General features: G+C 44.6%; 1 protein-coding gene across 1 annotated transcript in view; it reads left to right on the top strand.

Moving 5' to 3' along the window:
- The first annotated feature begins 280 nt into the window (after positions 1 to 280).
- STAB1 (stabilin 1) overlaps positions 281 to 26938 on the top strand; it is a 52519-nt gene continuing 25861 nt past the window's right edge. The window contains exons 1-25 of the mRNA XM_014869563.2: positions 281 to 316; positions 1368 to 1520; positions 6853 to 6989; positions 8439 to 8554; positions 9644 to 9729; positions 10718 to 10787; positions 11597 to 11692; positions 12126 to 12242; positions 13043 to 13239; positions 13420 to 13553; positions 15215 to 15342; positions 15554 to 15645; positions 16572 to 16694; positions 18121 to 18267; positions 18859 to 18921; positions 19542 to 19655; positions 20054 to 20107; positions 20910 to 20990; positions 21273 to 21431; positions 22325 to 22387; positions 23696 to 23797; positions 24749 to 24835; positions 25160 to 25271; positions 25759 to 25942; positions 26105 to 26198. Of these exons, the coding sequence (XP_014725049.2) occupies positions 1440 to 1520; positions 6853 to 6989; positions 8439 to 8554; positions 9644 to 9729; positions 10718 to 10787; positions 11597 to 11692; positions 12126 to 12242; positions 13043 to 13239; positions 13420 to 13553; positions 15215 to 15342; positions 15554 to 15645; positions 16572 to 16694; positions 18121 to 18267; positions 18859 to 18921; positions 19542 to 19655; positions 20054 to 20107; positions 20910 to 20990; positions 21273 to 21431; positions 22325 to 22387; positions 23696 to 23797; positions 24749 to 24835; positions 25160 to 25271; positions 25759 to 25942; positions 26105 to 26198 (2637 nt within the window). The 5' untranslated portion in view covers positions 281 to 316; positions 1368 to 1439. The remainder of the gene's footprint in view (positions 317 to 1367; positions 1521 to 6852; positions 6990 to 8438; positions 8555 to 9643; positions 9730 to 10717; positions 10788 to 11596; positions 11693 to 12125; positions 12243 to 13042; positions 13240 to 13419; positions 13554 to 15214; positions 15343 to 15553; positions 15646 to 16571; positions 16695 to 18120; positions 18268 to 18858; positions 18922 to 19541; positions 19656 to 20053; positions 20108 to 20909; positions 20991 to 21272; positions 21432 to 22324; positions 22388 to 23695; positions 23798 to 24748; positions 24836 to 25159; positions 25272 to 25758; positions 25943 to 26104; positions 26199 to 26938) is intronic.

Genomic DNA, 26938 nt, shown 5'->3' on the forward strand with positions numbered 1-26938 from the left:
CCTTCGGGGTACCAAATGTTTTCCAGAGCAGTGTGAGCCCTGTGACCCTGGCAGGGTGGCAGCAGTGGTGCAGCAGCAGTGGTGCAGCAGCAGTGGTGCAGCAGCAGTCCCAGGGCTGCAGCTGTGCTGTGGCAGGACAAGAGGGCTGAGCTGTCGGGTTGAGCCGTGGGCTGGTGCTGCTCACATGGGTTGCAGTGGATGGTTGTGTGCCTTATCTGCTTCCTGTTAGTGCAGGATATATAGCAGGGCTGGCTGCTCATCATGCTGCCTTTCCCTGTAGGATGAAGGCAGAAGTAAGGCACAGCTAACGGCACCAGTAAGTACAGCGGCTGCTCTACGCCTCGTGGGTGTCTTTGTGGGGATGCAGGGGCAAAAAAAGTATTAATGCTCTCATTATTTATGGAAACACAAGGATAGCTCCCTGTCCTGGTTTCATTTAGGCACCTTCATGTACTATTAATGGCTTGAAAATATGAAGGTGAGATTGTTTGGTGAGATTTTCTGCAGTCCTTAGATTGCTCAGGATAGTGGGCTCTCTTGGCAGTGCAGGGAGACAAAGGCCATGGAAAATCTGTCAGTAATCAATTCTTTGTAATTCTTGTAATGTTCAAAATGAGAATATAAATTGCAGACTTTGCCTCAGGTTAGTGTGTATTTTTTCAATCCTGTTTTGGGACTTTCCTGTTGAGTGCTGTGGAAGTGCTGCTTGGATTCATCAAGCTGTCAGCAGAGCATTTGGAAAATTATAAATTTTGCCATGGCTGCCATAGCATCAGCTTTTCTGGCTGAGAAAGTCAACTATTTTTAAAAAAATATCAAAGCCTGCCCAAAGTGTTTGATTGATTGATCAATGCAATGTGCCCCATTCCTGCTCTGAAACACAGCCAGTCACTCACATTGCTTTGTTCTTGCATACTTTGGGATAGGCAGTGAATAGATAGATCCAGCTCTACCTTCACTTTGAGGTGTTATGGAGATATTCACATCAGTGGCAAAAGGAAATTAACTTACCCTTCATGAATTTATGGCATTTAAGTTTGCCCATTGGATTTGCCTTCTGTTAAGCATACAGTTAACCTCTCTTCATTCCAATTAGTTGAAAACTAAGGATTTCCTTCCTTCTGTTTTGAACTGATATGTAAGAGGAAATCCGTAGATGTTCCTGTTTTGAGTAAACCTTTTACTAAGGAGTTCTGCTTGTGCATTTAAAAAAAGAATGGAAAGAAAAAGGTTATGTTGATTCAGAAATAATGCTAGAAGTAGCAGATCCATTTCTGAAGGCTTTGCAGCCAAAAAGCACAGTGCAAAAATGCTCTCTCCCTGTTTACTTTTAACCTCTGGTTTGTCTTGGATCTGATTCTTGGTAGGCGGTGTTATCTTACAGAAATTGCAGCCTCTCTCACCACCCCTTTTGTGTAAAGGGTCCTGCCTGTAAAAGCATGAAAATGCATCCTCCTGGATTGCTGTTTTTCTTCTTAGCAGCATGCTTCACTCCCACAGCTGACTGCCAGAGTCAGAAGGTAAGTCTGCGGGTCTTTATTTAAATGTTCATTGAACAATGCTTCATATTTGGATGGTAGCATGTTAGGAAATAGTCCTCTCCACTTTTACACTTAGTTAGGTGCAGAATAAAATCAGTATAAACTGTAGGGCTGTCAGGTATCTTCTCTGAAGTCCAAACTGAGGAAGTAAATATAAGGTTGAAGGGAGCTGCTTGAGTTTTAAATCAGGTTAAATTCGTGTTTATGTTCAGCATTGAACTTGAAAGAAGCAACATTAGAGGGAAACGCTCAGCATCTTTTTCTTCTGTTAGTTTCAATATGTAGGATGGGAACTTTGTATTCATCAGGACAGATCCATAAGTTTCCCCGGAGAATTTTAGTTTAAAAAAATTTTTACAGTCTCATCAATTTGTCCCTTTGCAACAGTTTGTTTCAAGTATATTTCCCAAAAATCTCCTCAGTAGGGATTGTTGAATACTTTCTATTTTATTTCAATTTTGTTGATTTTCTTTTGATTCCTTCAGCTGTGTTCTTGTGTTTAGCAGCAGCATTTGGAGAATGTGTGAGACCTTTGTAGATCTGCTCTCTAGACTCCATGGTGAGGCAGCCCAGTTCCTGTGGGCTGGAATTCACCCTAATTCACCCTAATTCACGTTATACTGTCTTCTGCCATCCCCTTCCTTGTGTCCTGCTGTGGGAGGAATGAACTGGCCTGCTAAGCCCAGAGTTGTGGGGGGCATTTGGAAATTCCCTGGGGAAGGGAAACACCCTGAGGAGGGTTGTGGTGGCTTGAATGACACAACAGGGCCTGGTGGGGAGTGGACAGACCTGTGAGTCTTAAGGACTTAATTTAGAAAAAGCCAGAGGACTGGAAAGATGCCTCAGTGTCAGACCTTTGGGTGGGAGATTCTGTATGGACTCTTTCAGAAAGGGCCATAAATGAATACTAGGAAGGCTTGTAGGATCATTGCAGTGACTTGAGCACAAACATGAAGTGTCTCTAGGGCTGGATTTCATCTCTCTGGAGATGTGGGCTCCAGGCAGATGGGTTTCAGATTGTGTTCAGAGACACGGGCTCATGTCTTCAGCTGGTGGAAGGGAAATGTAGGTCTCTACTTGGAGACTGCTGAACTCTGTAATCACTGAGGAATCTGGCTTGGCATGAAACAGGTACATTATCAGGCAGTGAGTGCCCACTTACAGAGAAGTGTTTTGAATCACCTCTGGAGCAGTTTATTTAATCCACGAATAACTCCCTTGTAGAGTTTTTTTCCTCAAAAATGTTCTCTTTATCGAGAAAGAGAAGAAGCATTTGGATGGTTATAATGGGAGAAAAGGAAAAATAAGGATCTAATGAAGCCTTCTCTGGCAGTTTAGAAAACCCACTGTTTCTGACTGGAATAAAAGTGCTGTGATTCATAGGAGGCTTTTCTTGCCTTACAGGGCACATTGAGAGGGAAGAGAGATTGTGTGCTACCTGTTTTTCTGTGATGCTACCTCAGGGCTCAGCTTTAATGCTTCAAACAGTGACTTTGTTAGTCTGATTTATTTTTTTACACCTCTTGCTATGGGCTGGGGAAGATGCAGAGGATGTGAGCACCATGAAAGTTTTTCTGCTGGGAGGAGGCCAATCCCAGGCTGTGCTGGAGGAGGAATGGAGACAGGTGGGAAATGAGGAGAGTGGTCTCAGCATCCCCAAGTTTCCAGTGCTGTGCAGCTGAGATGCTGGGAAACACCCAGGGCAAAGGTAGATCTCATGCTGTGTGATCTCTGAGCTTGATCGTTCATCCTCCTGTTACAAAGCGTCCTCCTTGAACAAGTGTGAAGAGTTTGTGTGTGCAGAGCTGCTGCTCTCTGTTCAGCTCAAGTGTTACTGAGAACTGCTTGGGGAGGCACATGACTGTAATGACACAGGCATGTGCCTGCAGCTCTGTTTTGTAAAGGACAAATGCACTGGAAACTTGGTGATTCATTAGATAATGGCTATTTCCAGAAATGGCTCCCAGGATTGTTGGAGCTGAACACTGACGTCCAGATTTGTTTTTCTTTCTTCCTTGAGACTTTTACCGTGCAGAAGGATTTGTGTTATGGTTTGGGAGGAAAAGATAAAGAGTGAAAATGAGGGGAATGAAACTAGCCCTTACTAAATACTTCCCAGCTTATTCTCTTGAGGTGGAATACGAGAAATGAGCACTTGAGTAGTGAGGGACATCTGTTGAGAGAGGAGGGAAGGAAACACTGCAGCATCCAGAAGCTTGGATGTGTCTCAGCTGAGTGCAGGGCAGTGGCTGCTCTTGCACAAGCATTTGAGTGCAGGGAGAGAGCACAGCACAGCCTGGAAGACAGGCACCCTGCTCTTAACTTCTTCTGCCTACAGCTGGATGTCTGCTGCTTTAAAAACTTCTTTTCATTTTGGAGATATTTGAGAGCATCATTCCTCCTTTTCTGTTCCTTTGTACACGAGCTGTGACCCCGTGCAGGCTCGCAGCATCCCCTGATCAGAACAGTGACTGTCACCAGGCAGCACTGCTGCATCCCAGGGACACATCCCCTCTTGCTGCTTCCTTCTCAGGGGCTCTGCACTTAGAAACAGCCTCAAAGATGAGCCCAAGGGAGCAGTGCATCATTGTTTTCCATGAGGCTGTGCCCCAGGAGCCACTACTGACTCAAATTTCTGTCTGTCTTTCATCCTCTCCAGAATCTGATTATCCAGACTGTTGCATTTATGTCCTTTGATTCCCTCTTCTGCTTTCCTAAGAAGAAAAACTCTCCAGAAAATGACTGCTTCATCAGTTCTGTCACTCAAATTAGAAGGGAAATACTTTTTTTTTTAATACTTTTCCACTCAGCTCTTTTCTTCCTCTTTCCTCCTGCCTGTTGCTGCTGACACAAGCATATTTCCTTATAAAAAGGGGAAGGTCTTACTGGAAAGCTGCCTAAAGCTTATCAAGTGTCCCAGTAGGGTAGGGGGGCTTCCACAGTCACTGTCTTGTCTTAGAGGTCTGCAAGTAATTAACCATGCCAACAGGGAGGAATGGCAGATATCCACCTCTCCCACTCTTCATTTCCATTGAGGAATGGAGCCACATCTATGAAGGAAAGAGAAGAGAAATAGAATAATGTATGAATAATGGTATCTTCCTCCACCACCATGACAGAGAACACATCTAATGGCCCAACTGTGTCTGATGCCTGAAAGTACAGATGAAACAGAAGGTTGGAGAATTTTAATTTAGTGGTTTGTGCTCTACTGTTTAGTGGTCTTTTTGTTAGAGATAGGGTGGCTCAGATACCTGGTAAAGGTTTGTGGCATCATTCTAACTCACAGGAAGGAGCCCACATCCCTATTTCTTGCTTCTTCCCATTCCTTTTTCCGAGGTATTCTCTCAGGAAAGGCTAATGCTGGGATCTGGTGGAACTAAGAAGAGAGGAGCTGTGTTGTTCTGTGAGACTCGTGCCTGGCTTCAACTGGCTCCTTTCAAAAGCCCAGCTTTAATCTGAAGTCCTAATTTAAGATATAATCAGATGACTGGATGGAGGCAGAATACTCTGGAGGCAGCACCTTATTTATTCATCCATATTGTTTGTCTTTGTTTTGCTCCATGAAAAATGGGAAATCTCCTCTGACTGCTCTGTGTGGGTGGAAGCATAAGGAACAGCACAGCTGATCTCTCTGTTCTGCTGGATAACATCAATAAAGCTGGTGCTCACAGGAGAGATGGATTTGGTGGATCTCAGATTGGTTTTGAGCTCTTTATAATGCAAGGGAGTCCTGGACATAAGAGGTTCCTTAGGGATTCTGCTGCCAGGGGAACTGGAGGTTGCTGTGTGGTAGGGAAGCCTCAGAAGCACAACCAGAAGTTAATACCCATGGGAAGGGCAGCCACAGACACAGAAATAATTCCCTTCACTGGGCAGCATTCATGCATGGATGGCTGCAGAAGGGGAATCCATAAACATCAGAAAAAGCTCAACAGCTCCAGTCAGAGGGAAGGAGTTGGGAAACATTCCAGGGACATGTCCCTGTGGGTTTGAGCCTTGAGGGTTATCTCTCAGGAGGTTTTCCTGCCAGGGTCTGCTGCCTCATCTGGGAGGGCCTTCCTGAGCTCCTGATAACTGATGGGAAGCCACGGGCTTCCTCCCTTGCCTTGAGGCTAATGTATGCTTCAGAGGAAGCAAAGCTGAGATTGCTGATGGGAATCCAAAACAAGGAGTTCTGGGGACAGGAGGGCTGCTGCATTAGCAGCATTGTTCAGGATTGGCTTAAAAATTCCAGGTCAAGGCCTCCTCCCAAAATTTGATATCATGTTTTTATTTTTAGAAAATACAGTGCCTGTAGAGGCACAGTTGAGATGAGCTCTGTGGGTTTTTTCCAGTCAGTGACCTGGGCATACACAGATCATGCCTCCCAGCTTTTCTCTGGCATCAGCAGTGGCAAATATTTCAAAATTACCAGTGAGGTTTCCATGCCATTGCTTGTTTCCAGAAGTTTAGAAATTCAAGGAAACGCTTTTGGAGCAAAGTCACAAGTTTTAATGACAGGCTGTGATGACAATCATTCACTCTGAGACTGCACTTTGTCATCTGTGAAGCATGATCGTGCAGGAAAGCCCTGCGAGGAAAACAAACCCCCTAAAGTCTAGTTGGGTGGAAGGATTTGGTTGATTTCTTCACCAGCCGTGTGATACATCCAAGTGTGCTACCTGATCTTCATGCCAATGTTTATGGAGTCCTTCTCACCTGGGGTCAAAGCATCAAGGTGCTCAGAGAGGTGCAGAGCACCTTTCCTTTTCATCCACCTCCCTGTGCCTCCTCACACACAATTGCCATGAGAAATATTTCTGTGAGCAGCTCCTGGCTCTGGGAAATAGACTGAACTAACACAGCCAGCTCTGCAGACCCGTGGAACAGCAATGAACTGGATTTTATCAGTGGCATGGAAAAGATAAATGCTGTGTTGCCTTTCAATTCAGTGTCTTCTGGCAAGGGTTATTAATTTAGGGCTTGTCCTCACACACCACTACGACATGTTTGTAGAAGATTAGCTGAAATTAGCAGCGCAGAGTTGTGATTGTTTTAGGAGTGGTTAGAATTTTTGCTGTAGGTGGCAGAGGAAGGATAAGATAGCTGTGATCTGCCCTGTTGTTCCTAGCTGAGATCCAGGTGGACCCGAGTGTGCAGCAGGAGCTCAGGCCATGGCAGGGTGTGACAGCTGCACTGGCCACTGCCCTCGCCAGTGATAGCTAATGAATGCTGCAACTTGATAAAGATTTAACAAGATTGGCAAGATAAGTGCCTGGGATAGCGATTTAATCTGGGGCTATTTCCGTTCTGTTTTTTTCTTTTTAAGTTAAAATCCATGCGCTGCAATGTCAAGACGATGTTCACCTTGAATACAGCGTGTACTTCTTGTGCTGCAGTGCCTAAAATGTTGTGTCCGAGAGGCTGGTTAAAGACCACCCAAAGGTCAGGGGTGAGGGACTGCAGGTAAGGCCCATCTCCTAACTGTGCCATGCCCTTGGTGCAGCCCTTCCATTGCAGGGAGTAGTGTGTGTCTTCAGGAGAACACACACGTGGTTTCCAGCTGTAAAGGTCCATGGAGTTTTGTTTTCAGATGCGTTTATGGCCTCTATTATTGTTGCTTTTGTCTCCTTGCAAATCCCACTGACTTTTTGCTGGGCAGGTTCTATATACCCAGAACTAATTAAATTACAATAACCTCTTAACTTGCCCTAAACAATCTGAGTTTGCTAATCCTGCTGTAGCAATTTAACAGAGGTCTGTCTAGCACAGAAACCTGTTTCAGACACAGAATTCCTTAGTGGCTTATTAGGAAAATAATATAATGATAGTTCCCCTTGTATATCCTCCCAGCTTCCAGCAATAATCCTCTGAACTTTTAACCTTCCTAGTTCAATTTATGACAATTGCTTGTTCATGTGTTCCTTGCTCATTCTCTGTTGAGTTTGGTTGGTAGGAAAAGGATGAAGGAAAACTAAATTTACTTAGGAGGCTATTGTAGAATGAAACACTATAGATTATTGTTTGTGTATGTATTCAGAAGTGAATGTTAACTGTTAATATATAGCTCCATTGTCTGCTCCTTCTCTGATTCCCTCAAAATGCTTTAAAAATAGCAGTGGCATTTTTGCAGTTTATAGCAGTTTTTGCACACACACAGGAGTCAGATGCAAGCCAAAGCAGCAGCACTATTGAGACAATTTCCAATTTTTTTTGGGAAGGATGTGGTACCAGAAATAAAATGAAGTGTAAGAATAATGTGAGTCTATGCAGCTTTTCTGAGTGTTATCTGCTCTTGTGGTGGTTGTTGGACAGACCCAAGAATAGTTTTGTACTGTGTACGTGCAGAACAAGAGGCACTCCCACCAAGGACTCACCCTGTGGGTAGAGGGGAGGAATGATGGGTTGAAAAGAAGATGCTTCTTTGAGGGATTTAAGGCATTTGTCCAAGATTTCATAGAGAAACTGTGAATAATATGGCTGTTAAATCCAAATTTACAACATTTTGGTCTGGAATCTTTAGTAAGAGACATAAATGGATGAGTCCTGAGATTTTATTCTTTTAAACTTGTTTTAGATGTGAAATTGAATGCTGAGTCACCCTGGAAATCCTGACTTTGTTTCTGTGCTGTTTAACCCTTCAGCACCCAAGGTTTCCATCCTGATGCAAGATCCTGTCCCATGTCCAGTCCCTGACAGGTTTCTTCTAACCAATCTTTGAGGCTCAAATCAATGGGTGTCTTTAGAGAAGACATAACTGGAGTGAAACCTCTTGTGTGTGTGCATGGAGCAGGGGATGAGGGCCCTTCCTTCCCTTCTGAGCTCAGGGTGCTGCAGTGTGATTGTCTAGACACCCTCCAGCAGACCTCTGCTGGCTTTGTGGTATAATCATCATCTTGGATTATTCTTTTTAAGATACTCTGTCAAGTTAGGAGAAAATACCCTTTCCCTGCCAGGGTGCCATCACATGTGCAAGAAGGAAATTGAGGAGAGAAAGTGCTGCCCAGGATTCTGGGGTACAGAGTGCTATGGTAAGTTTTGGGATTTTTTACAACAACCTCCTGCTGTTGAACAGGCCAAACCAATTTTAATAGGAGTCATTAAATATATATATAGTGAGGTAATTAATTTTCATTATTCCTTGAACACTCACAAGGTCTCCATTATCTGTCTGGGGGCACATCTGTCTGTTCAGCACATAATCTCCTTGCTCCAGATCCGTTGAATCCCCTTACATTTAACACATAACATAACCTCCTGTGGTGGAACTTCCTTTTGTCTCTTCTATAAAAATAAACTTTTGGAAAGGGATGTTTTTGTTCCTCTTTACAAAAGTTTCCAAAGGAAGAGGAAGATCTTTCTGATATCCCTCTTGTCTGCAGCTCGTGTGCCACGTGTGCTGCTCTATAGTCTGGAGTTAGTCAGCTGTTCAGCCACAGAAAATACTTTGCAATTCCAGCCTAAGGTGAAAATAACCATCCCACACCTCCCACTCTGATTTATGCCAAGTAATGAGAATTTGTTTTGTCTTGTCTCAAAAATCCAAATGTAAGACCTACTAAGCTGAATATTTCTCACACGTTTGACTGATGGAATATGGAGAGACCCCCCCTCCAGTTCTGCAGAACTTGGGAGACTGAGTGCCTGTTCTCATACTGGCTTTGAATAAGCAACTAGTTTCATCATAGAAATCACAGATTTCAGAATTACCAGAAATAGTTCTCAGAGTTTGGAGGTATCCCACTCTAAGCATGTGGGGACCCCGTTTTTCTGGGCACGCTTACAACTCTCCATGCAGTCAAGGAGAGCTGAAAATGCTCAGTGTCTTTGCAGAGCAGGCTCCTGTCTGTTCCCAGTTCCAGAACTGCCCTCGCCTCTCAGTGCTGCTGCCAGCAGTGGCCCAACCTCAAAAAATGTTTCAGTGCCTTTGTTGAAATTTAGTTATGGCTTGTTGGGACTTTTCCTCAGACCTTTCACCTCCGGGCCAGTGTTAGGCGTGCTGGATAATTTGCTAGTGAAGAGGCCTTTGCTTTGTACAGCTGGAATACCTGGGGCAGGAGGAGATGGAAAGGTGCTGGTTGTTCAGTTTAATCTCATCTGTCCTGTCTCTGCCCTGCTAGAGTGTCCAGGTGGCTCTGAAAATCCCTGCAATGGCCACGGGACATGTTTGGATGGTATACAGCAAAATGGGACCTGCATCTGCAAGGTCAGTGCATGATTTACTCTGGGGGTGATGTGCTTTGTCAGAGGGAGCCGTCTGCGTGGTGTCTGCGTGGTGTCTGTGCAGATGCTCTGGGTGGAGGCTGCCCTTCTGCATGGAAGGTTATTGGCAGCTCTTCCATCCCAGCATCAGTGTCTGTGCTTTTCCTGCAGCATTGATGTTGTCAGCACTAAAACACTGCTGGTCATGGTGTGGAGTTGGGAAGAATCTCAAGGGTGAAATAAGGAAAGAATTCCATTAATTTAACCCTCATCAGTTGAAATAATTGTGTCTGTGTGTGGCTGCAAGGAGCCCTGAGACACTTGGCTATTAATGAGCTGTACCCAGGCAGGCAGAGGCTCCCTCTCTCAGGAAAAGCAGGAGAGATGAGAAAGACAATTTTGGGCAGACTTAGTGCAACCAAAGTATAAACAACTCCTGCACATTTGAATTGAATAGAGAGGTGTTTCTAAAATGCATAGGGTAATGAAACAGTGTCAGACTTGAAACTTTCCCTGATGAACTGTATATTTTTACAGCATCCTTAATTGATGGCTCAAATCCTTCCTCTTGGACTCATCTTTGAGAAAAGTTGATTTTAGATTTAACTTGAAGACGCTTTTTATCAATTAAAATGTATGCTGAAGGTCCCTGAGCCCTGTAAAATCAATGTACAAAATCCCACCAGTATTAATGATTTCCAGATTCCTTTTTCAATTATCAGGAGCCAGCTCTAATTAGGACATTATTTCCCCAGTGCCCACCAGAGTTTCCTGGCATTTGCATGCCCTCTGTGTGTCAGCTTACACTGGGATCTCCTTTGCCACTGGGGCTGGTTAGTACTGGAGCACAGAAGAGATCAGTTTTCTTCACTGGGTTGCTTCAGATGTCACAGAAAATCAAAACTGGGAGGAGACTTTAAACTAGAATGATGTGTGAAAAAAATGAAGTTATATAGAAAAATAATATCTGGCACATTTTGGGGCCCTTCTAGGAGCAATACAGTGGCTATGGCTGCCAGAATTGCCGGGATGAGAATCGTTTTGGCCCAGACTGTCAGTCAGGTAAGAACAAATCATTCAAGTGAAACCTCCACAAAAATAACTGAAAACAAGGAAGGAGGAGGAAGAGGTTGAGTGAGGAAGGTGCTGGAGAGAGGGAAAGTGGCAGAGAGCTGGCAGTGTTCAGTAGCAGGTGTCTGGGCATTTTGTGTTTGTGCCCCTCTGCACTGTCCCATTAAATAAATGATTCTCAGTCTCTCACTCAAACATTCCACTTTTCCTATTGTAAACCTCTCTCTCCCCACTCTTCCCAGGGCTATCCCGCTTTCCTTTCTCTTTCTAGCCAGGCCATTACCCACATCCCTGAAACAACCCACACTCACTTCCCAAGTGTTTTTCAGACTCCTGTAACAGCTCCACTCGTCTCCCAGCTTCTTCCTTGCTGCCCTCTATAAAAAATTGATTACACACTGTGCTGCCTCTCATGCATGGCATTTTGGGAAATGATAATTGCCAGTGCAGCCTGGCTGCTACAGGAGCCCCTTCTGTCTGGCTCCTGCTTCCTTGTGTCCACACAGGTGAGACAGGTGTGATCTTCCTGGTGGTTGTGCTCATGTGTTAAAACACACACCTGAAAAGCTGGTCTGGGTCTGGCATTCAGGGCTGCTCTTACCTTGTCTTCTTGAGCCCAGGACATGAAATTTACCCTCTCAAAGCTCTGACTGGCATGGCCAATTTTTAAAAGGAGCTAGTGGATTATTGGTGGGAAATCAGGATGCCAAGTCCCAGAGCAGCTGGTCAGTGTGTTCCTGGAATTCTGTACACTGCCTGGCAGCCGAAGGGCTGAGGCTTTGCCTGGACTTGCCTTGCAGAGTGTGACTGTGTGCACGGGGAATGCAGCAGTGGCATCGCTGGGAATGGGAGCTGCACGTGCTATGGAGGCTACACAGGCCCCAGGTGTGACCAAGGTGAGCACACTGGGAGCTGCAGAGGGCTGGGAGAGCAGGCATGACATGGGCTTAGGTGTCCCTAAAGGGGCAGGGAGGCACTGAACAAGTGGGCAATGTAGAGGAAAGATGATTTGAGCACTGCAGATCAAGATAGAAGAATTGGAGTCTACTCCCCACTCTGTGGCAGGGGTTAAGTTGTTCCATCTCTGTATGCCTCTGTTCTTTCTCTGGACACCAGCAAGATCCCTTCTCTCAGCCTTGGGGTACATGACTACCTAGGCTGCCAGGAATTTAGATCTGCCTGCACTGCTCATATCCTCTGGGTTTTGTGCCAGTTTGGGGTCCTTGGAAACTGCATTTGGCTTTATTCCCAGCTATTCTGTAAGGTGAATTCTATCTTACCAGTGCCCTACATGCTCAGAGGGAAACTCTCTTTGCTGTGTGATTGCAGAGCTGCCCCTTTGCAAAGGTGTGACGTGCGAGGCCAACAGCGAGTGTGTGGTGAGGGATGGAGCAGCCCTGTGTGACTGCAAGCTGGGCTACACAAAACAGGGCAGCACTTGCCAAGGTGAGAAACTTCTCTGTGGCCCCGAATGTTTGGAAAAAATCCTACCACACTGGTGTCTGCAGAGGAGTTTGATTGCTGTGAGCACGATGCCTACTTCACTGCAGAGGTTCAAACACCATTTTTTCAGGAATATCCCTTAGATTAAGGACTAAGTTTTTGGCTCACCTCTCACTTGGTCATAAAAGCAAGAAGTGAATTAGAGTTGCAGGTTCCATCCAGCACTCACTTATAATTATGTAATGTAATAGTGTATAAATACTATAATAATTTAATATTATAGTACATCCTTATGAGTACACTCACTTATAATGATGTACTGTAATAGTGACAGCAGGATGTTGGTGGGTCTGAACCAGTTTAAATAATAAGGTGTGGAGTCCAAGGAGTTCTTCACTGATTTCAAATTTAAGTTTGTGAATTGATTTCCTTAAAAGAAAGTTGATAAGATGCATATGGATAGCTGTTTTCACTGGCTCTTTACAGGTTTTGCTGACCAAACTGCAGTTTCATATCTCCTCAGATATTATGCAAATTCAGAATCAATCCAAGCATCCTCTGTCACTTACACTTCAGTTACTCAAATAACATGGAAAATGTGTCATCCAAATTCCTCAGCATGAAAACCCCCAAATGTCTGCTGTCTGGAATGATTTTGTTTCCCTGTGAAATTTTAGAAGTTTAGCAGCACAAATTCCTTATGCTCCATTCTTTCCATGCCTTGCAGTATGCTGTGCTGCATCAAGTGCTGTTTTGAAAACAGAAGTTTGGTTCTGCTCACCTCTAATCTTTTTTAACTGCAGCTCAGGATCCTTGTACTCCTTCTCCATGCTCCCCCTTTGCTGTTTGTAAAGTGCTTGGATCACGTACATATGAATGTACCTGCAAAGAAGGATTTCAAGGAGATGGAAAGATTTGCCAGCCCATCAACCCTTGTGTTGACAGCAATGGAGGCTGCCCAGAAAACTCTACAATTTGTCTTTACAGACGTCCAGGAGAGGTAGGGTCTGAAAAATGGCCAGGGGAAAAGTTCTTCACGTGAACTGATGAATGTGTTGGTCAAATCTGCTCTCCTCACTCAAGTTTTGCAAAGGGAAACCAGACAGCTCTTTTGTAGGATAACTAGCAGGGTAAAAGATGGTGAATGTAGCTCTGTGATCACTGTGCTGCCTTCCCTTAGGCAACCTGTGTTTGCAAGCCTGGGACGAGCAGGAGAACTCCCTCATCCGAGTGCTTGGCGTTTCCCAGCGACTGCCGGCAGTACCTGTGCGACATCACTGCCACCTGTGAGATCAACTCTCAGGGCTCTCCCAGGTAAGCCACCCTGAAAACTGCCAATAAAGAAGCTGGTTCTGCAGCTAGAATGGAAACTCGGTTTGGATGAGCTGAATTTTGAAGAAACTGAGGTTGATCTCAGGATCAGAGTCACCCTTTGAGAAAAACCTGTTTGTAACAAACCTATTGAAAGAAGAGTTTTACATCAGTCATTTTAAACTACTGCACGTGGGTCACAAAATGCTTTAAATCTGGGGTGGCAGAGTCATGTGTGATGTGAGCTGGAGATGTAGCTCCCCAGGCTGGTGGTGGTAGAAGTTAATAATCAATCATTAAGAGATGTGTGGCTTGTTTGCTCACATTTACATACATTTGCTTCTGAGGAATAAGACTTTGTCTCTTCTCCCAATCAGGCCTGTAAGCAATAAATAAATTAGAGTTGCAGAGTGACAGAGAAGGGGGGAGTTGAATGAAGAAACACCAGACCTCACATAGTCCTTTGGAGCAAAACACCTACAAGTTTGTACTCCTTAGATGTGAAATACAGCTGGATAGAGGATCATTTTTGTATAATGGCCTCTCAAACACCAGAGAAAGCTTCACCGAGAATTTTATGTGTTTTTAAGAAAAGGTAGAGCTTCTCTGAGACTGAAGAGGGAGAGAGCAATCCCATTCCCTTGATCCTTCCTTCTCCAGTGCTGCTAAAACCATTAGCATCCACTTGCTCAATGTGTCCCTCCAGGCCAAGACTGAAACACAGTGGCTTCCCTTTCTGAAGATTGGCTAGCACAGTGCAGGACACAGTGTTCAGCACAGCCCCTGCCTTGCAGATCTGTTCCCCAGCAGCTGGCACTGAGCCCTCTGAGGCTGGAGTGATGTCAAATTCCTCCCTGTGCTGCATGTCTTTGCAAGGCTGAAACAGAAAGAGCAGAGCTGATTCTTGGACAAAGCCCAAACGGGAAAAAACATCTTTGGTAGCCTCTGAGTGACGACTACAAATCCGTGTGAACCAGGACAGAGATTTTCACATGTAGATAAGCTTTTCTGGAAAAGTCATTAACCTGCCTGGGCCTCTCAGTGGGTTCCAGATGAACCAGAGCTACCTGATGTGCTTGGGCTGGCTTCTCACTGAAGCCAAGGGCTCACACAGGAGCTGTTTGATAGATTGTCACTTAGCCTGTGGGGTTTATGCATTATCTCAGATTTTCAGATGCTGAAATTACTACAACTGACTAAATATCTAATTAGAAAGGTGTCAATAATTACATTGTGGCAATCTGTACCCTGAACTCTAGAGCAGACAATCCTTATATTGCTTGGATCTGAGAAAGCATCTTCATTCTCTATGGGTAGATACAAATTGGCTTGCCTGGCAGAAATGTGCATCTTTTTTCCTGTCACTCAGTTCATGCAGAAGTTTCTGAGCCCTTACCTGCATCCTTGGAAGAGTTCAAGGCCAGGTTGGGTGAGGCCCTGAGCAGCCTGGTCTAGTGGAAGGTGTCTCTGCCCATGGCAGGGGGAGTTTGAACTAAGTGACCTTTAAGGTTCCTTCCAACCCAAACCATTCTATGATTCCAAGATCTTAGAGCTGGGATTGGTCTTTCAAGTGTAGATACTGACATGCTGTTCTTCTTGGCAATTGTTGAATGTATTGCAAACTGGTTTGTAATGGTTTGTTATGTTCCATTCTTGTCTCATAGCTGTGTGTGTAAAGAAGGGGAGATTGGAGATGGGAGAAGTTGCTATAAAGATCTCTTGGGTGAGATAAATCAGCATAATTTGCGAGGAAGGTTTACTAGGAAGCTGAATGTCGCCAAGAAAATGTTTGGTAAATGCTTTTTTATTTTGCTTGGGGGATGGAGCAAGCTGGGGACAGAGCAGCAGTGCCAAACCCCCTCTGCTTCCTTGTAAACAAGTACTTGTTGCTTGCACCAGGCTGATAATGTGTAGATTGAATTGTGCTGTTAACAAGAGGAATATTTATTGCTGTGGTTAAACCATCACTGCCTGACTACTTCACACTGCCTCTATTTTTACAGCTTCTGGGTGCTCAACATTGCTGACTAAATATGGGCCCTTCACAGTCTTTGTGCCATCTCTTCTTCCCATTCTTGATAGAATGGAATTCAATGTAAGTTTTCTTGGTTTTAGCCAATTTTTGTCTTAAGATCCTTTCCTACTTGAGCTCTGCAGCCTGTAAAAACTGATTGACACAGGAGAGGAACTTTGGCTTGCACTGTTTATAGAAATTGTCTCTTGGGAATACTTTTCATTGTCAGGTTAAGTTGCAGTCTTACAAAGGATGTTACATCCCTCACATTATTTTAAAAGCCTCTAATTCTTTCTTCAGTACTGACAGAGTTTGTTTGTTTATTTGTTTTTAATATCAGGAAGTGTTCATTCTTCTTTCAAAGCTCAAACCTATTATGTATGACTATTCTTAAAATTTTAAGTGGCTTTTTACTTCCTGAGGGTGTGATTTTCAAAAGGGGTCAAATATTACACCAAAGTATTGGAATTTTGACCTATGGTCAAAAATAGTAACTTCTGGATCTGTAGAAAATATATCAGGAGAGGCCCCCAAGTTGACCTGTTTCCCCAAGGATCAGTTCCATAGAAATCAGTATTGACAGAAGAATGTTCTAAAAACTCTGGTAAGCCCAGAGAAGAAAAGAAGAAACTGAATGTAATTTCAGCAGATTAGACCATCTACATGGTCCAGCATAGGCAAAGATTGCTTTTGGGGAGCTTCAGCAAATTTTATAATCTGGAGCATGCAAGGATAATTTTTAATTTTTCCAAGTCCAATAGGCTTCTGTCCAGGGGATTCCTCTAAAGTCACTTGCAGGTTAATCAGTCTCTCTCTTGGATGTGTACACAAACAAAAGAGTTTTGCCAGGGTGCTACTCCAGAGAATCAAAATGGAGAGGAAAGCTCAGTCTTGTATGCTAAGAATTTCTCTGTGTGTGTTAGCTAGGAGAAGGTGGTGTTGTGGTAAATGAAGTTTGTGAAAGAATGTGTCATTTTTCCTTTTGATGTGGGCTTTCCTCCCCAAAGGACAGCACTGCTGAGCAGTTGTGCAGAATGCACATTGTTCCTGGTCTGCACTTGATAGAAGACATGATAAAAGCCAAGACTATGTGGACCTTGTCAGGACATCAGCTGACATTCAGTAGCCAGGTGAGGAATCTCCTGAAGGCCTGGGGCACTGTTTTCACATAGGAAAGGCTGGAGCATGACCATGGCTTCCTTGAGGGGCTTTCTTCACCAGAAAACCTTTTTCTGTGATCAAAACAAGAAGCTCCTTTGTGCAGTCTAAAGCAAGGTGATTTAAGACCAGACATCCCAAGCAACCAGATTTCCTGTGTCACAGACACCCCAGGCTCAGACATGTGAATGGTCTCTATATGCACTGTGTTCTGCAGAAGAGACTTTTCCCCTGCACTACCAGCATCTGCAATATCCAGCTGACATGGGGGAGGCAACAAAGTCTCCCTTCAGACTGAACACTCCCTGGAGTTTGTGTGCTTGGACACAGCCACATGCTGAATATTTCCTCTTCTAGTTTCTCTTTTCCCTGCTTTCTATTTTATTTTCCTTATTCCTCCTAGCAAAGAAGATTTCATTGTTGTGTTCTGATATGGCAGGCTCTTTTTTCCTTTTCCAATCGACTCACATTTTCCGGTTATTTCCAGTGCTCTCTCTCTCCATCCTGCACCTTTCCTGCATGCAGGCTCACAGGTGGCCCAGGGGGAGAGCCCTGTGCTTCCTCTCTGAGATCCAGCCCTGGCCTTGAGCTCTAGGTCATAATACATCAAAAGGACAAAGCACTACTGGGAGCAGGGGAATCCGAGCTGAGTGTGTCAGTGCTCCTTTTAGAATTCTTTCCTGTTTGTTTACTCAGGAGCCTTTTGATCTGGGAAGTCTGCACTCCCCTTCCTTTGTTTCAGGCTGAGTCCTCAGTGATGTGAACTGAAGTTTAGGGCAGGGAAGAGCAATTGCAAATGCACATGGTAAAATGAGAATCACAGGACAGCTGTGCTTCCCTGGCCTTGAATCGTGGCTGCAGCACCAAGGCTTGGATGCTCAGTTAACCTGGGGCTCCCTCACACACCAGGCTGCAGTGCATGGGTCCGTGCAGAGTGGAAGCACCAGACATGAGCCCTGAAATTCAGCGAGCCTGACTGCTCTGGCTTTGCTCTGGACACTCCTTGTAGGCATAATGAGCCAATAAAAGCTGCACTCAAAGCTGTAGTTCCAGGATTGCCCCCAAGTAAGCCCCGTGGTGGTCAGGGTGGCCCCCTGTGATCCCCTTTTGTGATCAAGGATTGCTCACACTCAAACTTAACTCTGGAGCAGGGTGTCCCAAGTGAGGTCATTTTTATTTCTGTATTAAAAGTACCACTCAGGATCAAAATATCACCCAAACTCAAGTGGGGTAGGGTGCTTGTCTTGCATCCAGGCCATCCCTTACATTTACTTTTTCAAGAGTAACTCTGGCTGTGCCTTCCCCTTGCTGACCCACAAGGACTGATTTATAGCTGTATCATGGTGAGACAGAGGTTCCACAAGGAAATACATTGTTATTGTCATTGTCATTACTCAGACATACATCAAATCTTTCCGGTATCAAGACTTGCCAGGGGAGCTGTACAACATCTTGCAATCAAATGTCCCAGCAGCCAATGGCATCATACATATTGTCAACAGCCTCAGGAAAAAAACCAGCACTGACAACCTCAGGAACTCACAGGTACAGAAGCATTCGTATTTCTTCTCTTTTATGGGACAGCAGAATAAACATTTTTTTAAAAAGCAATTTTTGTCATTAATCTACCAATACAGTGAGGCTTTTTAAGAAGAGAAAAGGCTATTTATTTTGTTTTCAGCTCTGATAAGGCCTGTTAGGTATTATTAAAACACCTTTCAAAGTAGCTAATAGTACTGCATAAGCCAGATAAAAATCTGGCAATGATGCTTTTACAATATTTGGATGAGAAGAGAATTCTACTTTCATGAACAAAATAATAGCAAATGAGCTCCTCTTCAGCTGTATCTTACAGAATATGTATCTTACAGAACAAGTATTGAAAAGCATTTTTCACAGAAAAATCAAATGAAGATTTTCTTTAATTGGTCTGTAGTGCATTTTGAAATTCTAATCAAAAAGTTGTCTGCATGTTATGTTAAATTAAAAGAAATAATCATTAGATTGTGCCCATCTCTTTGAGGATGATGATCTCCTGTCAATCTTTGCATGCAAACCACAAGCTGGGCATTCCAGTATGTGCTCAGACCTGGCTTCAGCCCCAGCCATGTTTTCCATCTTTGTATCTTCTTGCAGAAAACAATTGGTGAGATCCTTGCTTCAATGGAGATCTTCAGCAGATTTGAAACTATACTGGAGGTAAGCAGGTCTGTGTGTGCCCAGGAAGCTGTACAGGTATTGCTGCTGTACAAAGCCTGCTGCTGATTTGGGGGAAATTTGAATAACATTTAAATACATCTCAGTGGTTTGGCTTTCTTTCTGGATGTTTTATTCTCTGTCTTTTTTTTTTTTTTTAATTTTCTTATTTTACCTAAGCAAATGTAATGGAAAAGATTGGAGTTTTCACATCTATAGGGGATCTGGCACAAGCAGTAAGGGTACATGCCTCTTTCTCATCATTCCTCCCCACATCCCCTTCCCCTTGTCCCTGGAGAGTTGTTCTCCAAAGCATGTTTAGTCCTTGACCACAGCTGAGTCTCTGTGTGTGTTTAAAGCATGCAGGCAGCATTAGCCCAGGACCCCCTTGCTCACATTTGCTGCATTCCCACCAGTGCCTCCATTGTCCCAGCTGTGGTTTTGTGGCACTTACACTTCTGTTATATCACACACCTGTCCCTGGTGTCCAGTTGCCTCTTGCACATTTTGCTTTACAACAGCTCTGCCTTTAGTGAGTTGTTTTATATTTCCTCTCACTTCCTGCTGGACCCCCTCAGTAACCCACGTTAGATCCATGATGAAATCTTCTGTTGTTTTTGCAGAACTGTGGCCTGCCTGCAATACTGGATGGACCAGGCCCCTTCACTGTGTTTGTGCCCAGCAATGATGCTGTGGACAGGCTGAGAGATGGAAGGCTCATTTATCTTTTCACAGAGGTGAGAGCCCATAATACTGTGAGGCATCCTGAGCTGGCTGAGTTGCACTGGGCTGTCCTGGAATGACTTTGTGCAATGGGTCTGGTCATTGCTGAAAGCTGTTTTTCCTGGGGGTGGCTAAACCATGTCTCTGTTTCTGTAAAGCTCTAGGAGAGAAGTGGGTGCTGATGGAACTTGCAGTGAGAAATATGGTCAGCCAGATTGCTGAAATCTGGTGTTTGACTTTCATTCCTCACCCCAGCTTTGGGCAGGGGAAAATGAGGAAATTTATTCTCCCAGTGAATTCACTGCCATAGCACTGGCATGGTCAATCACTGATTAGAAGAAAACGCAGTTGCCTCCTCTTAGTCCTGAGCATTGAAGGAGTATCTAATTCTCATGTTCTCTTCTTTCCTTAGGGCATAAATAAGCTTCAGGAACTGGTGAAACATCACATCTACACCTCAGCAGCGGTAAGGCAGGCAGCTCTAACCCCAAACCTCCCTCAGACCAACACCTTGTCACCTCTTTTGTCTGGCATAGAGGTCACAGTGTTGACGACTTCAGCTGCTGCTTCTTGGACTTCCCCTGGAGGAGCAGAAATGTGACTCAGGATCTGATGAGGCAAAATGTTGGCCATGAAAGGAGTGGCCAAAAGGGACAGCTGTGGTCCCCATCAAGAAACTCTTGAGTTTTCTGGAGTGCTGGTGCTCCCTAGTTGGACGGCCTTTACAATGAAAATATTGTCCAGTAGAGTTTGCTGCAGGACACAAAAACAACAACTGTCCTGATTCTCAGAACTCTTCACTCAAATCATTAAGTTTCTGAGTACACAAGATGCAGTTTACATTTTTTTCTGCCTTAAAGCTTATTTTTTTCAGTCAAAATATGTTCTCTATTGTGCTTCTGGCTGAACTTTCATTGTTTATTGAATATGTCCTAGAAAAAAACATTATTAGTCTGACCCGACTTGCAGCTGTATTCGTAAGAGACGACTTGATTTTAGCTGTGCTGGACAGTTACCTAAACAAGGAATGAGAACCAGCACACAAGGAAACACACCAGCACTGCTGTGTTTGTGGTTCTGCAAACAGTTCACACAAAGCCCTGGATTACCCTTTGATCCATTGTTTGTTTTTAAGGTATTTCATGAAACGTAAATGTTAAATCCCCTTGAGTAGTTTTTCAAGTGGCAGGAATCATGGAAGGGTTCTGTAAGCTGCACTGAAATGATCCTGCTTTTTCATGGTACCATCCCCTTGTGTTTTATTTCAGGTGACTGTAGAGCAGCTGATAATGATGCCTCACATCGTTACAATGGCTAACCAGATACTTACCATCAACATTAGTGCAGATGTGAGTGTGAATGAAAACCCTTTAGGGCAAACCCTTCTCTGTTAGGAGAATGTAGGCTCCTGGTTCTGAACAATGTGGTTTCAGCCAATCTCTGCTTCCTCCTCTGCTTAAAAAACTAGACTTAAATGAGATCATTGAATTAGTTTATTTGTTATCCAATCTGTGACTCCACTAAGAGGCTTGACCCTTTGTGTGGTTGCTCTTGATGTTGTGAACCATCTGTTTCCCACATTGGCTTTATGTAATTGATCCTAATGGGCTAAAATTGTGTTTCTGCATCAGGGAAGAATTCTGATGGATGAATCGGGGATCCCCTTAAACATGAGAGACATTGTGGCTTCGAATGGTATTATTCATACTTTGGATGGCATCTTCATCCCTCCTTCAATCGTTCCCATTTTGCCTCACAGATGCAATGAAGAGCAACATAAAATTGTGATGGTAAGTCAGCTTCTCCCATTCTCATGCTCAAGCACAGCTGGTGCTTGCTGTGCACGCCACACTCACCTGGAGAGCCAAAAGCAGGCTGTGTAAACTGCATTTGGGAAATGTGGTCTGTCTGAGAGCTCCCCTGGTGTGAACTTTGGCAGCACTGTCAGTGTTTCCTCTGCTTGTTCTTGGCACTGCTTTCCTGCTAATCAGCAAATGTTCCTTGTAGGTTGTTGCTCTTTACATGCACCCATCCTACCTTTGATTCCAAAGTACGTTTGCCTTTTCCTTTATATGCTCTTCTTCCTAGTAGAGTTGCTAACTCGGTGACAGTGCTGTGTTCCCACCTGTCAGCACTGGTGTCCTGTAGCCTGGACAGGCAGCAGGAATTCAGTAGCAGGACCCACAAATGCTGTGCAGTATTCTCACATTACCTGTTTCACACACCCTCATTGAGGTGCTTGGTTAATTTCTCCCCAGTTTGATCAGTGGTAGGTTACTGAGGAGAGATGAGGCTCTGAGTAGCAAGAGTTGTGGAGAGACACAGTGAATCCCAAGGGGCCAGGGTGTCCACATGACTTGCTGGTTCAGTGAGTCTTGCTGCTTGGATGCCCAACGTGTTTCCCAGCCTGGCAGGCTGTTTAGTGGCAGTCAAACTCAGAGAGTGCAGACAGACCCCAGCTTCAGGCAGGTGCAAGCATCTCCTTGAGACACATGAGAATCTTTATTTAAGTGATAAACTCGGTGCATTTCAGAGTGTAGAAACTGAGAGCAGTTAAACATTTCAGACGCATGTTGTGAGGTTTTGGATATATGTACTGGGAACAGTAGCTCTGTAGCATTCTTGGCATGGGGAAGGGGTTCCTTGGAGAAGATTACATTTTTGCCTCTTCTTTTCTTACCAGGGCTCTTGTGTGGATTGTGAGGCCCTCAACAACAGCATTTGCCCACCTGGCAGCAAGGAAATGGTAAATATTTGTAGTTATTTCTGTAATTTCTTTGCCTAACGACAAACAGACACACTGACAGTTTCTAACTCAAGCCACTTTCAAATAAATAGGGAGCAGGAAAGGCAGCCAGTAGAGAGGCTTGTCAGAGGATGTATATGGATGTATCCAAGCTTTGTGCTCCCAGGCTGCTGCCCACTAACTGCTCTGTGCACTCTCTTGTTCTGGAGTCTGCTTGCTGAATCAATGTGGAGCATGGTGAGAAATTCTGGTCTAAATGAAATTGCAGACTTGCAGCTTTTAGCACTCCTGCTCTGCCTCAGGCAGAGCTTTCCTGCTCACATGCAGGGTTTACCATCTCCTCCAGAGTCTCAGAGGCAAACCTTTTTTCACAAGTATTATCCAGTACTGCCTCTGCCTTCATGACAGCCAGAGAATCACAGCAACCTTCCTGCTCTGCAGAGAAACAGTTTGTTCCCTGCTGATTCAGAGATGGGCAGAGCTAGCTGAAGGTGGAGGAAGGAGGAGTGCTGCTGTTTGAGTTATCCCGTGCTGAGCTTAGCAGAACAGCAAGTTCCAGGAAATGGCAGTGTGAAGGCCAGACCCAAGATGTTGTTTGTGAAAGCCAGGGATGTGCTCACCACCCTTAAACTCTTGGGTGTCCTCTGAGAGGTCTGACTTTCAGGAGAACTTGCTAATGCTGTCTCAGCATGGATGCCTGAAGCAGAGATCTGCAAATGCTCATTTTCCTCTCTAATTGAGGCTGGCAATCAGCCAGGATTACATGGAGCCCAATTCTATCAGTGCCCAGCTCTGAGACAGGTCACTGAGCATTGTTCCAATGTTATTTGCAGTCCTTTCTCCTATGCCTTCCTCTCTTCATCTCACCTTCATCTTTTTCCTTCCCTCCCTCACTCTCTCATTCTCTCCTTACTCTTTCTGTGCCCCACTCTCCCTCTCTTCTCCCCTCTCTCCTCTCCTATATCTTTCCTCCCCTTTCTTGCCCTCTATTTCTCCTCCCTGCTGCTCTTATCTCCCTCTTGTCTCCTCTCCCTCCCTTCCTCCCCCCGTGCTTGCTCTCTCCCTTATCACAAATACTATTATTACAACTAAAGGGCAGCACCTTGGCTCAGGCTTGTGGTCTCTTGGGAGCAAGAGGAGGTCACTGTGTGCCTTGGTTCATCCTGCCACAGCTGTGTGCTGCTCACCTTGGCTCCTCAGTGACCTTCCCCAGCTCACAGAGAGGCACAGCTGCTCTCTGCAGAAAAAAAAAAAAAAAAAAAAAAAGAGGGAAGGTTACAGTGCTAATGGCTTGTTTTGCTTGTGCAGGAACCAACACTCTACCCAAAGGAATGTGTTTACATCCATGACCCACAAGGCCTGAACGTCCTGAAGAAGGGGTGCGCCAGGTACTGCAATCAAACCATCACGGTGAGTGTGATGGAGGAACACATTCCCCTGAAAGGAGCTCGGCTCTGCCTCTCCTCATCCACCAAAACAGCCCTGAGTGAGAGGGCTGGATGGCAGCAAAAGGAAGGCTGTCCCCAGCACCATCACATGAACGAGCTGCCTGCTTTTCCTTTGCCCCAGAGAACACAGGGTACCAACCTACTGCAAATGTTAGAAGGCAGCTCAGTTAAACCTGGGTGCAATAAATAAATGAAATTAAATAAGGCATCCCTGTTGTGACCAGCCTAGCTGCAGGAAGCCACGATAGTGCAGTGTCAACTGGAGTGTCCCAGCTTGAGCATTTCTCCCAGAGGAAGCTGAGCACAGGGAAAGTGCTGTAAGCTGTGAAATGATTGCATCCTGTTTATGAACCACTGTCAATGGTTGGGGAAAGTCTCTCTTAGTGAATTTATGGACCTCATGTTTGTCTGCAGCTCCTGAGCTCTCACTGTGCCAACTCTATGGAATGATTTGTGGGTGCTTCATTAAATACTGCTGATTGTTTATATTATGATTGCTCTTCCTTTGATCAGTCATGACAAGGCCTGCAATCCAGGACTGCTACAGCCCTCCACAGGAATGTAGTCCTGGGCAAGCATAAAGCAAGAGTGTGTGGACCAGCACTCCTAAAGAAGTAAAAATTCATTAAAAACATGCATCTTGTGTGTTGAAGTCACAGAACAAGCAGAATATAATGGTTTGTTCTGAGAAGAATTGGCTGTGAGCAGGAAGAGGGTCATTGTTGATAAATAATTTAAGTGCAGGAGTTCCTAAGAAACACAGATGCTAAATACAACATTCTGTTTCCCTCCATGGCAGAGACAAAGATCAGAATTTGAGAATTATGAGCACAGGAATACTCTAGGAAATTCTTATTAAGTCAAGTCTTTACCAATTTCGCTTTTTTTTTTTTTTTTTTTTTTTTTTTTCCAGAAACCTGGATGCTGCAAAGGGTTCTTTGGTCCAGACTGCTTGCCATGCCCAGGGGGATTTTCCACTCCATGCTATGGCCGGGGAAATGTAAGTGTGGAGAAATCTTCTGCATTGCAATGAGCAGGTGCATCAGTGTGGTTGGAGAGTGTAGTTTGAGATAAGCCCACAGAGGGGGTAACAGAAGACCAGGGAGAATGGAATATATTTAGTGTGAATTAGGTCATGGCTGCTGGGCACAGCTCTGGCTGTGTGGGATTTGTTTTATTATGACCACTCTTCAAAGTCCTGTTTGTTACTGTGAGTATCAAAGTGCCTTTGATGATATCAGTGCACTCTGATACCTCAAAAAACTCAATGAATTCATTTCTCTGAGTTTCAACCACTTTGGGTTTTTTCTTGTTTTCCTTCCAGTGCAGTGATGGCATTCAAGGGAATGGCAACTGTCACTGCTTTGAAGGTTTCAAAGGCACAGCCTGCCACATCTGTGCAGACCCAAACAAGCACGGCGAGAACTGTGATGAAGGTTGGTAACTCTGATGAAGAGACTGAAGGAAAATTTAGAACAAGGATAATGGTGCAAATTCATGTATATTTGATTCCCTTCTGGCAAGACCAGCATGAAAGAAGTGACAAAAATGTGCATCCCTTCAAACAACAGTGGAGAAAACATGTTTGATATGACAGTGGTGATGTTTTGGAAACATCAACCTAATTTCGATCTCTCCTGTTAGGAAACAAAAGATAGTTGGCAATGACCTTGAGCTTGATAGCCTAAACTTGAGTCTATTCTTACAGCCTGTAGAAAACATGGACCCAGACAGTTGCAGGATCTGTTCCCTGGCCAGGCTTGATTTGTGATGGATGTCTCTAAGCAAGCATCCCTCTGTCAAAAAAAATAATGGAATGATTATTTGGTGTCACAAGAGATTGTGAAGGAAAGTTGGGAATCTACAACTGTGGTGGATTCTGGACCTTTTGCACTTACTGATCTTACTGCATGTCCTTGACAGATTGTGGCTGTGTCCATGGGGTCTGTGACAACAGGCCTGGCAGTGGGGGGGTGTGTCAGTCCTGGTCCTGCAAGGAAGGCTACACTGGGAAATTCTGTGACAGGACATCCAAGAACTGTGGCCCGAGTGGGCTGTCCCAGTACTGTCACCAGCACGCTGTCTGCAGCCTCAATGACACAGCAAGGTCAGTCTCTGGCTCGTCAGGGGCTCACTGCACAGCCCTGTGTGTGTGTGGACCTGCTGCTGCTCAGGATGGCTTGAGTAACCCAGCCAACCTGCTAGCAATAAATCTTGCTTGCTCGAGGGACTGCTCTACCTGTGTCCCTTCTGTGTTTATATTTTTAAGGTGCATCTGCATGGATGGATACGAAGGGGATGGGTTTTCCTGCCAGCCCATTGACCTGTGCAGTCAGCCAGAACGGGGAGGTTGTTCACAGAATGTAAGTGGGCTCAGACTGTGAAGCGTGGAGAGGCAGCTCCTCTCAATCAGAAAGGGATCCAGGACTCCTGGGACTGTTACACATTTTGTGTGCTAATTTTTCTGTCTGTCAGATGAGATGGAATAACAAGTGCCTTGGCACAGTCATTGTAAAGATGTCAATCATTTGGGTTCTTGCCAAAATGTGACACTCCAAGGATAGTTTGGCTGGTTCACACCAGATGCTTTATCAGCCACACAGATTAGCTGTACAGATCATTTTTGATTTGCAATGATATTCCCCTCAAGGTCTTCTAATATGTTACTTTCTCTGTAGCTTAACTGTGAGATCCAGCTCATATTCCCAGTAACCATCCACACTACATTTTTATCCATGGTTAAAGACTGTGGTGCTTCATGTTGGAAATTACTGCCAAATGGTCAAACCTCACCATAAATTAGATCCTTCAGTCAGAGGAAGACATTGGGCCAGATACAAGAGAATAGGATGGTACTGGGTACAAAGTAGGCCTTTTCCTTTTCTGCCATCTATAATTGATTCCATCCCAGACCTCCAGGCAGGAGATTGTGATCCTCCTCTTCAGGAGGATCTTCACTAAACTGTGTAATGGAAAGAGCTTTACATGATGATAATGAATGCCTTGTGAGTTCTGAGCCACCTTAGACACAAGTGTCTACCTCTCTGAAAACACAAAATGTCTCCAGAATCACTTTATTATGAAGTTTTCTTTGACTTTTCTG

This window comes from Sturnus vulgaris, chromosome 11, assembly GCF_052056855.1.
Source record: "Sturnus vulgaris isolate bStuVul1 chromosome 11, bStuVul1.hap1, whole genome shotgun sequence".
NCBI classification, from domain to species: Eukaryota; Metazoa; Chordata; class Aves; order Passeriformes; family Sturnidae; genus Sturnus; species Sturnus vulgaris.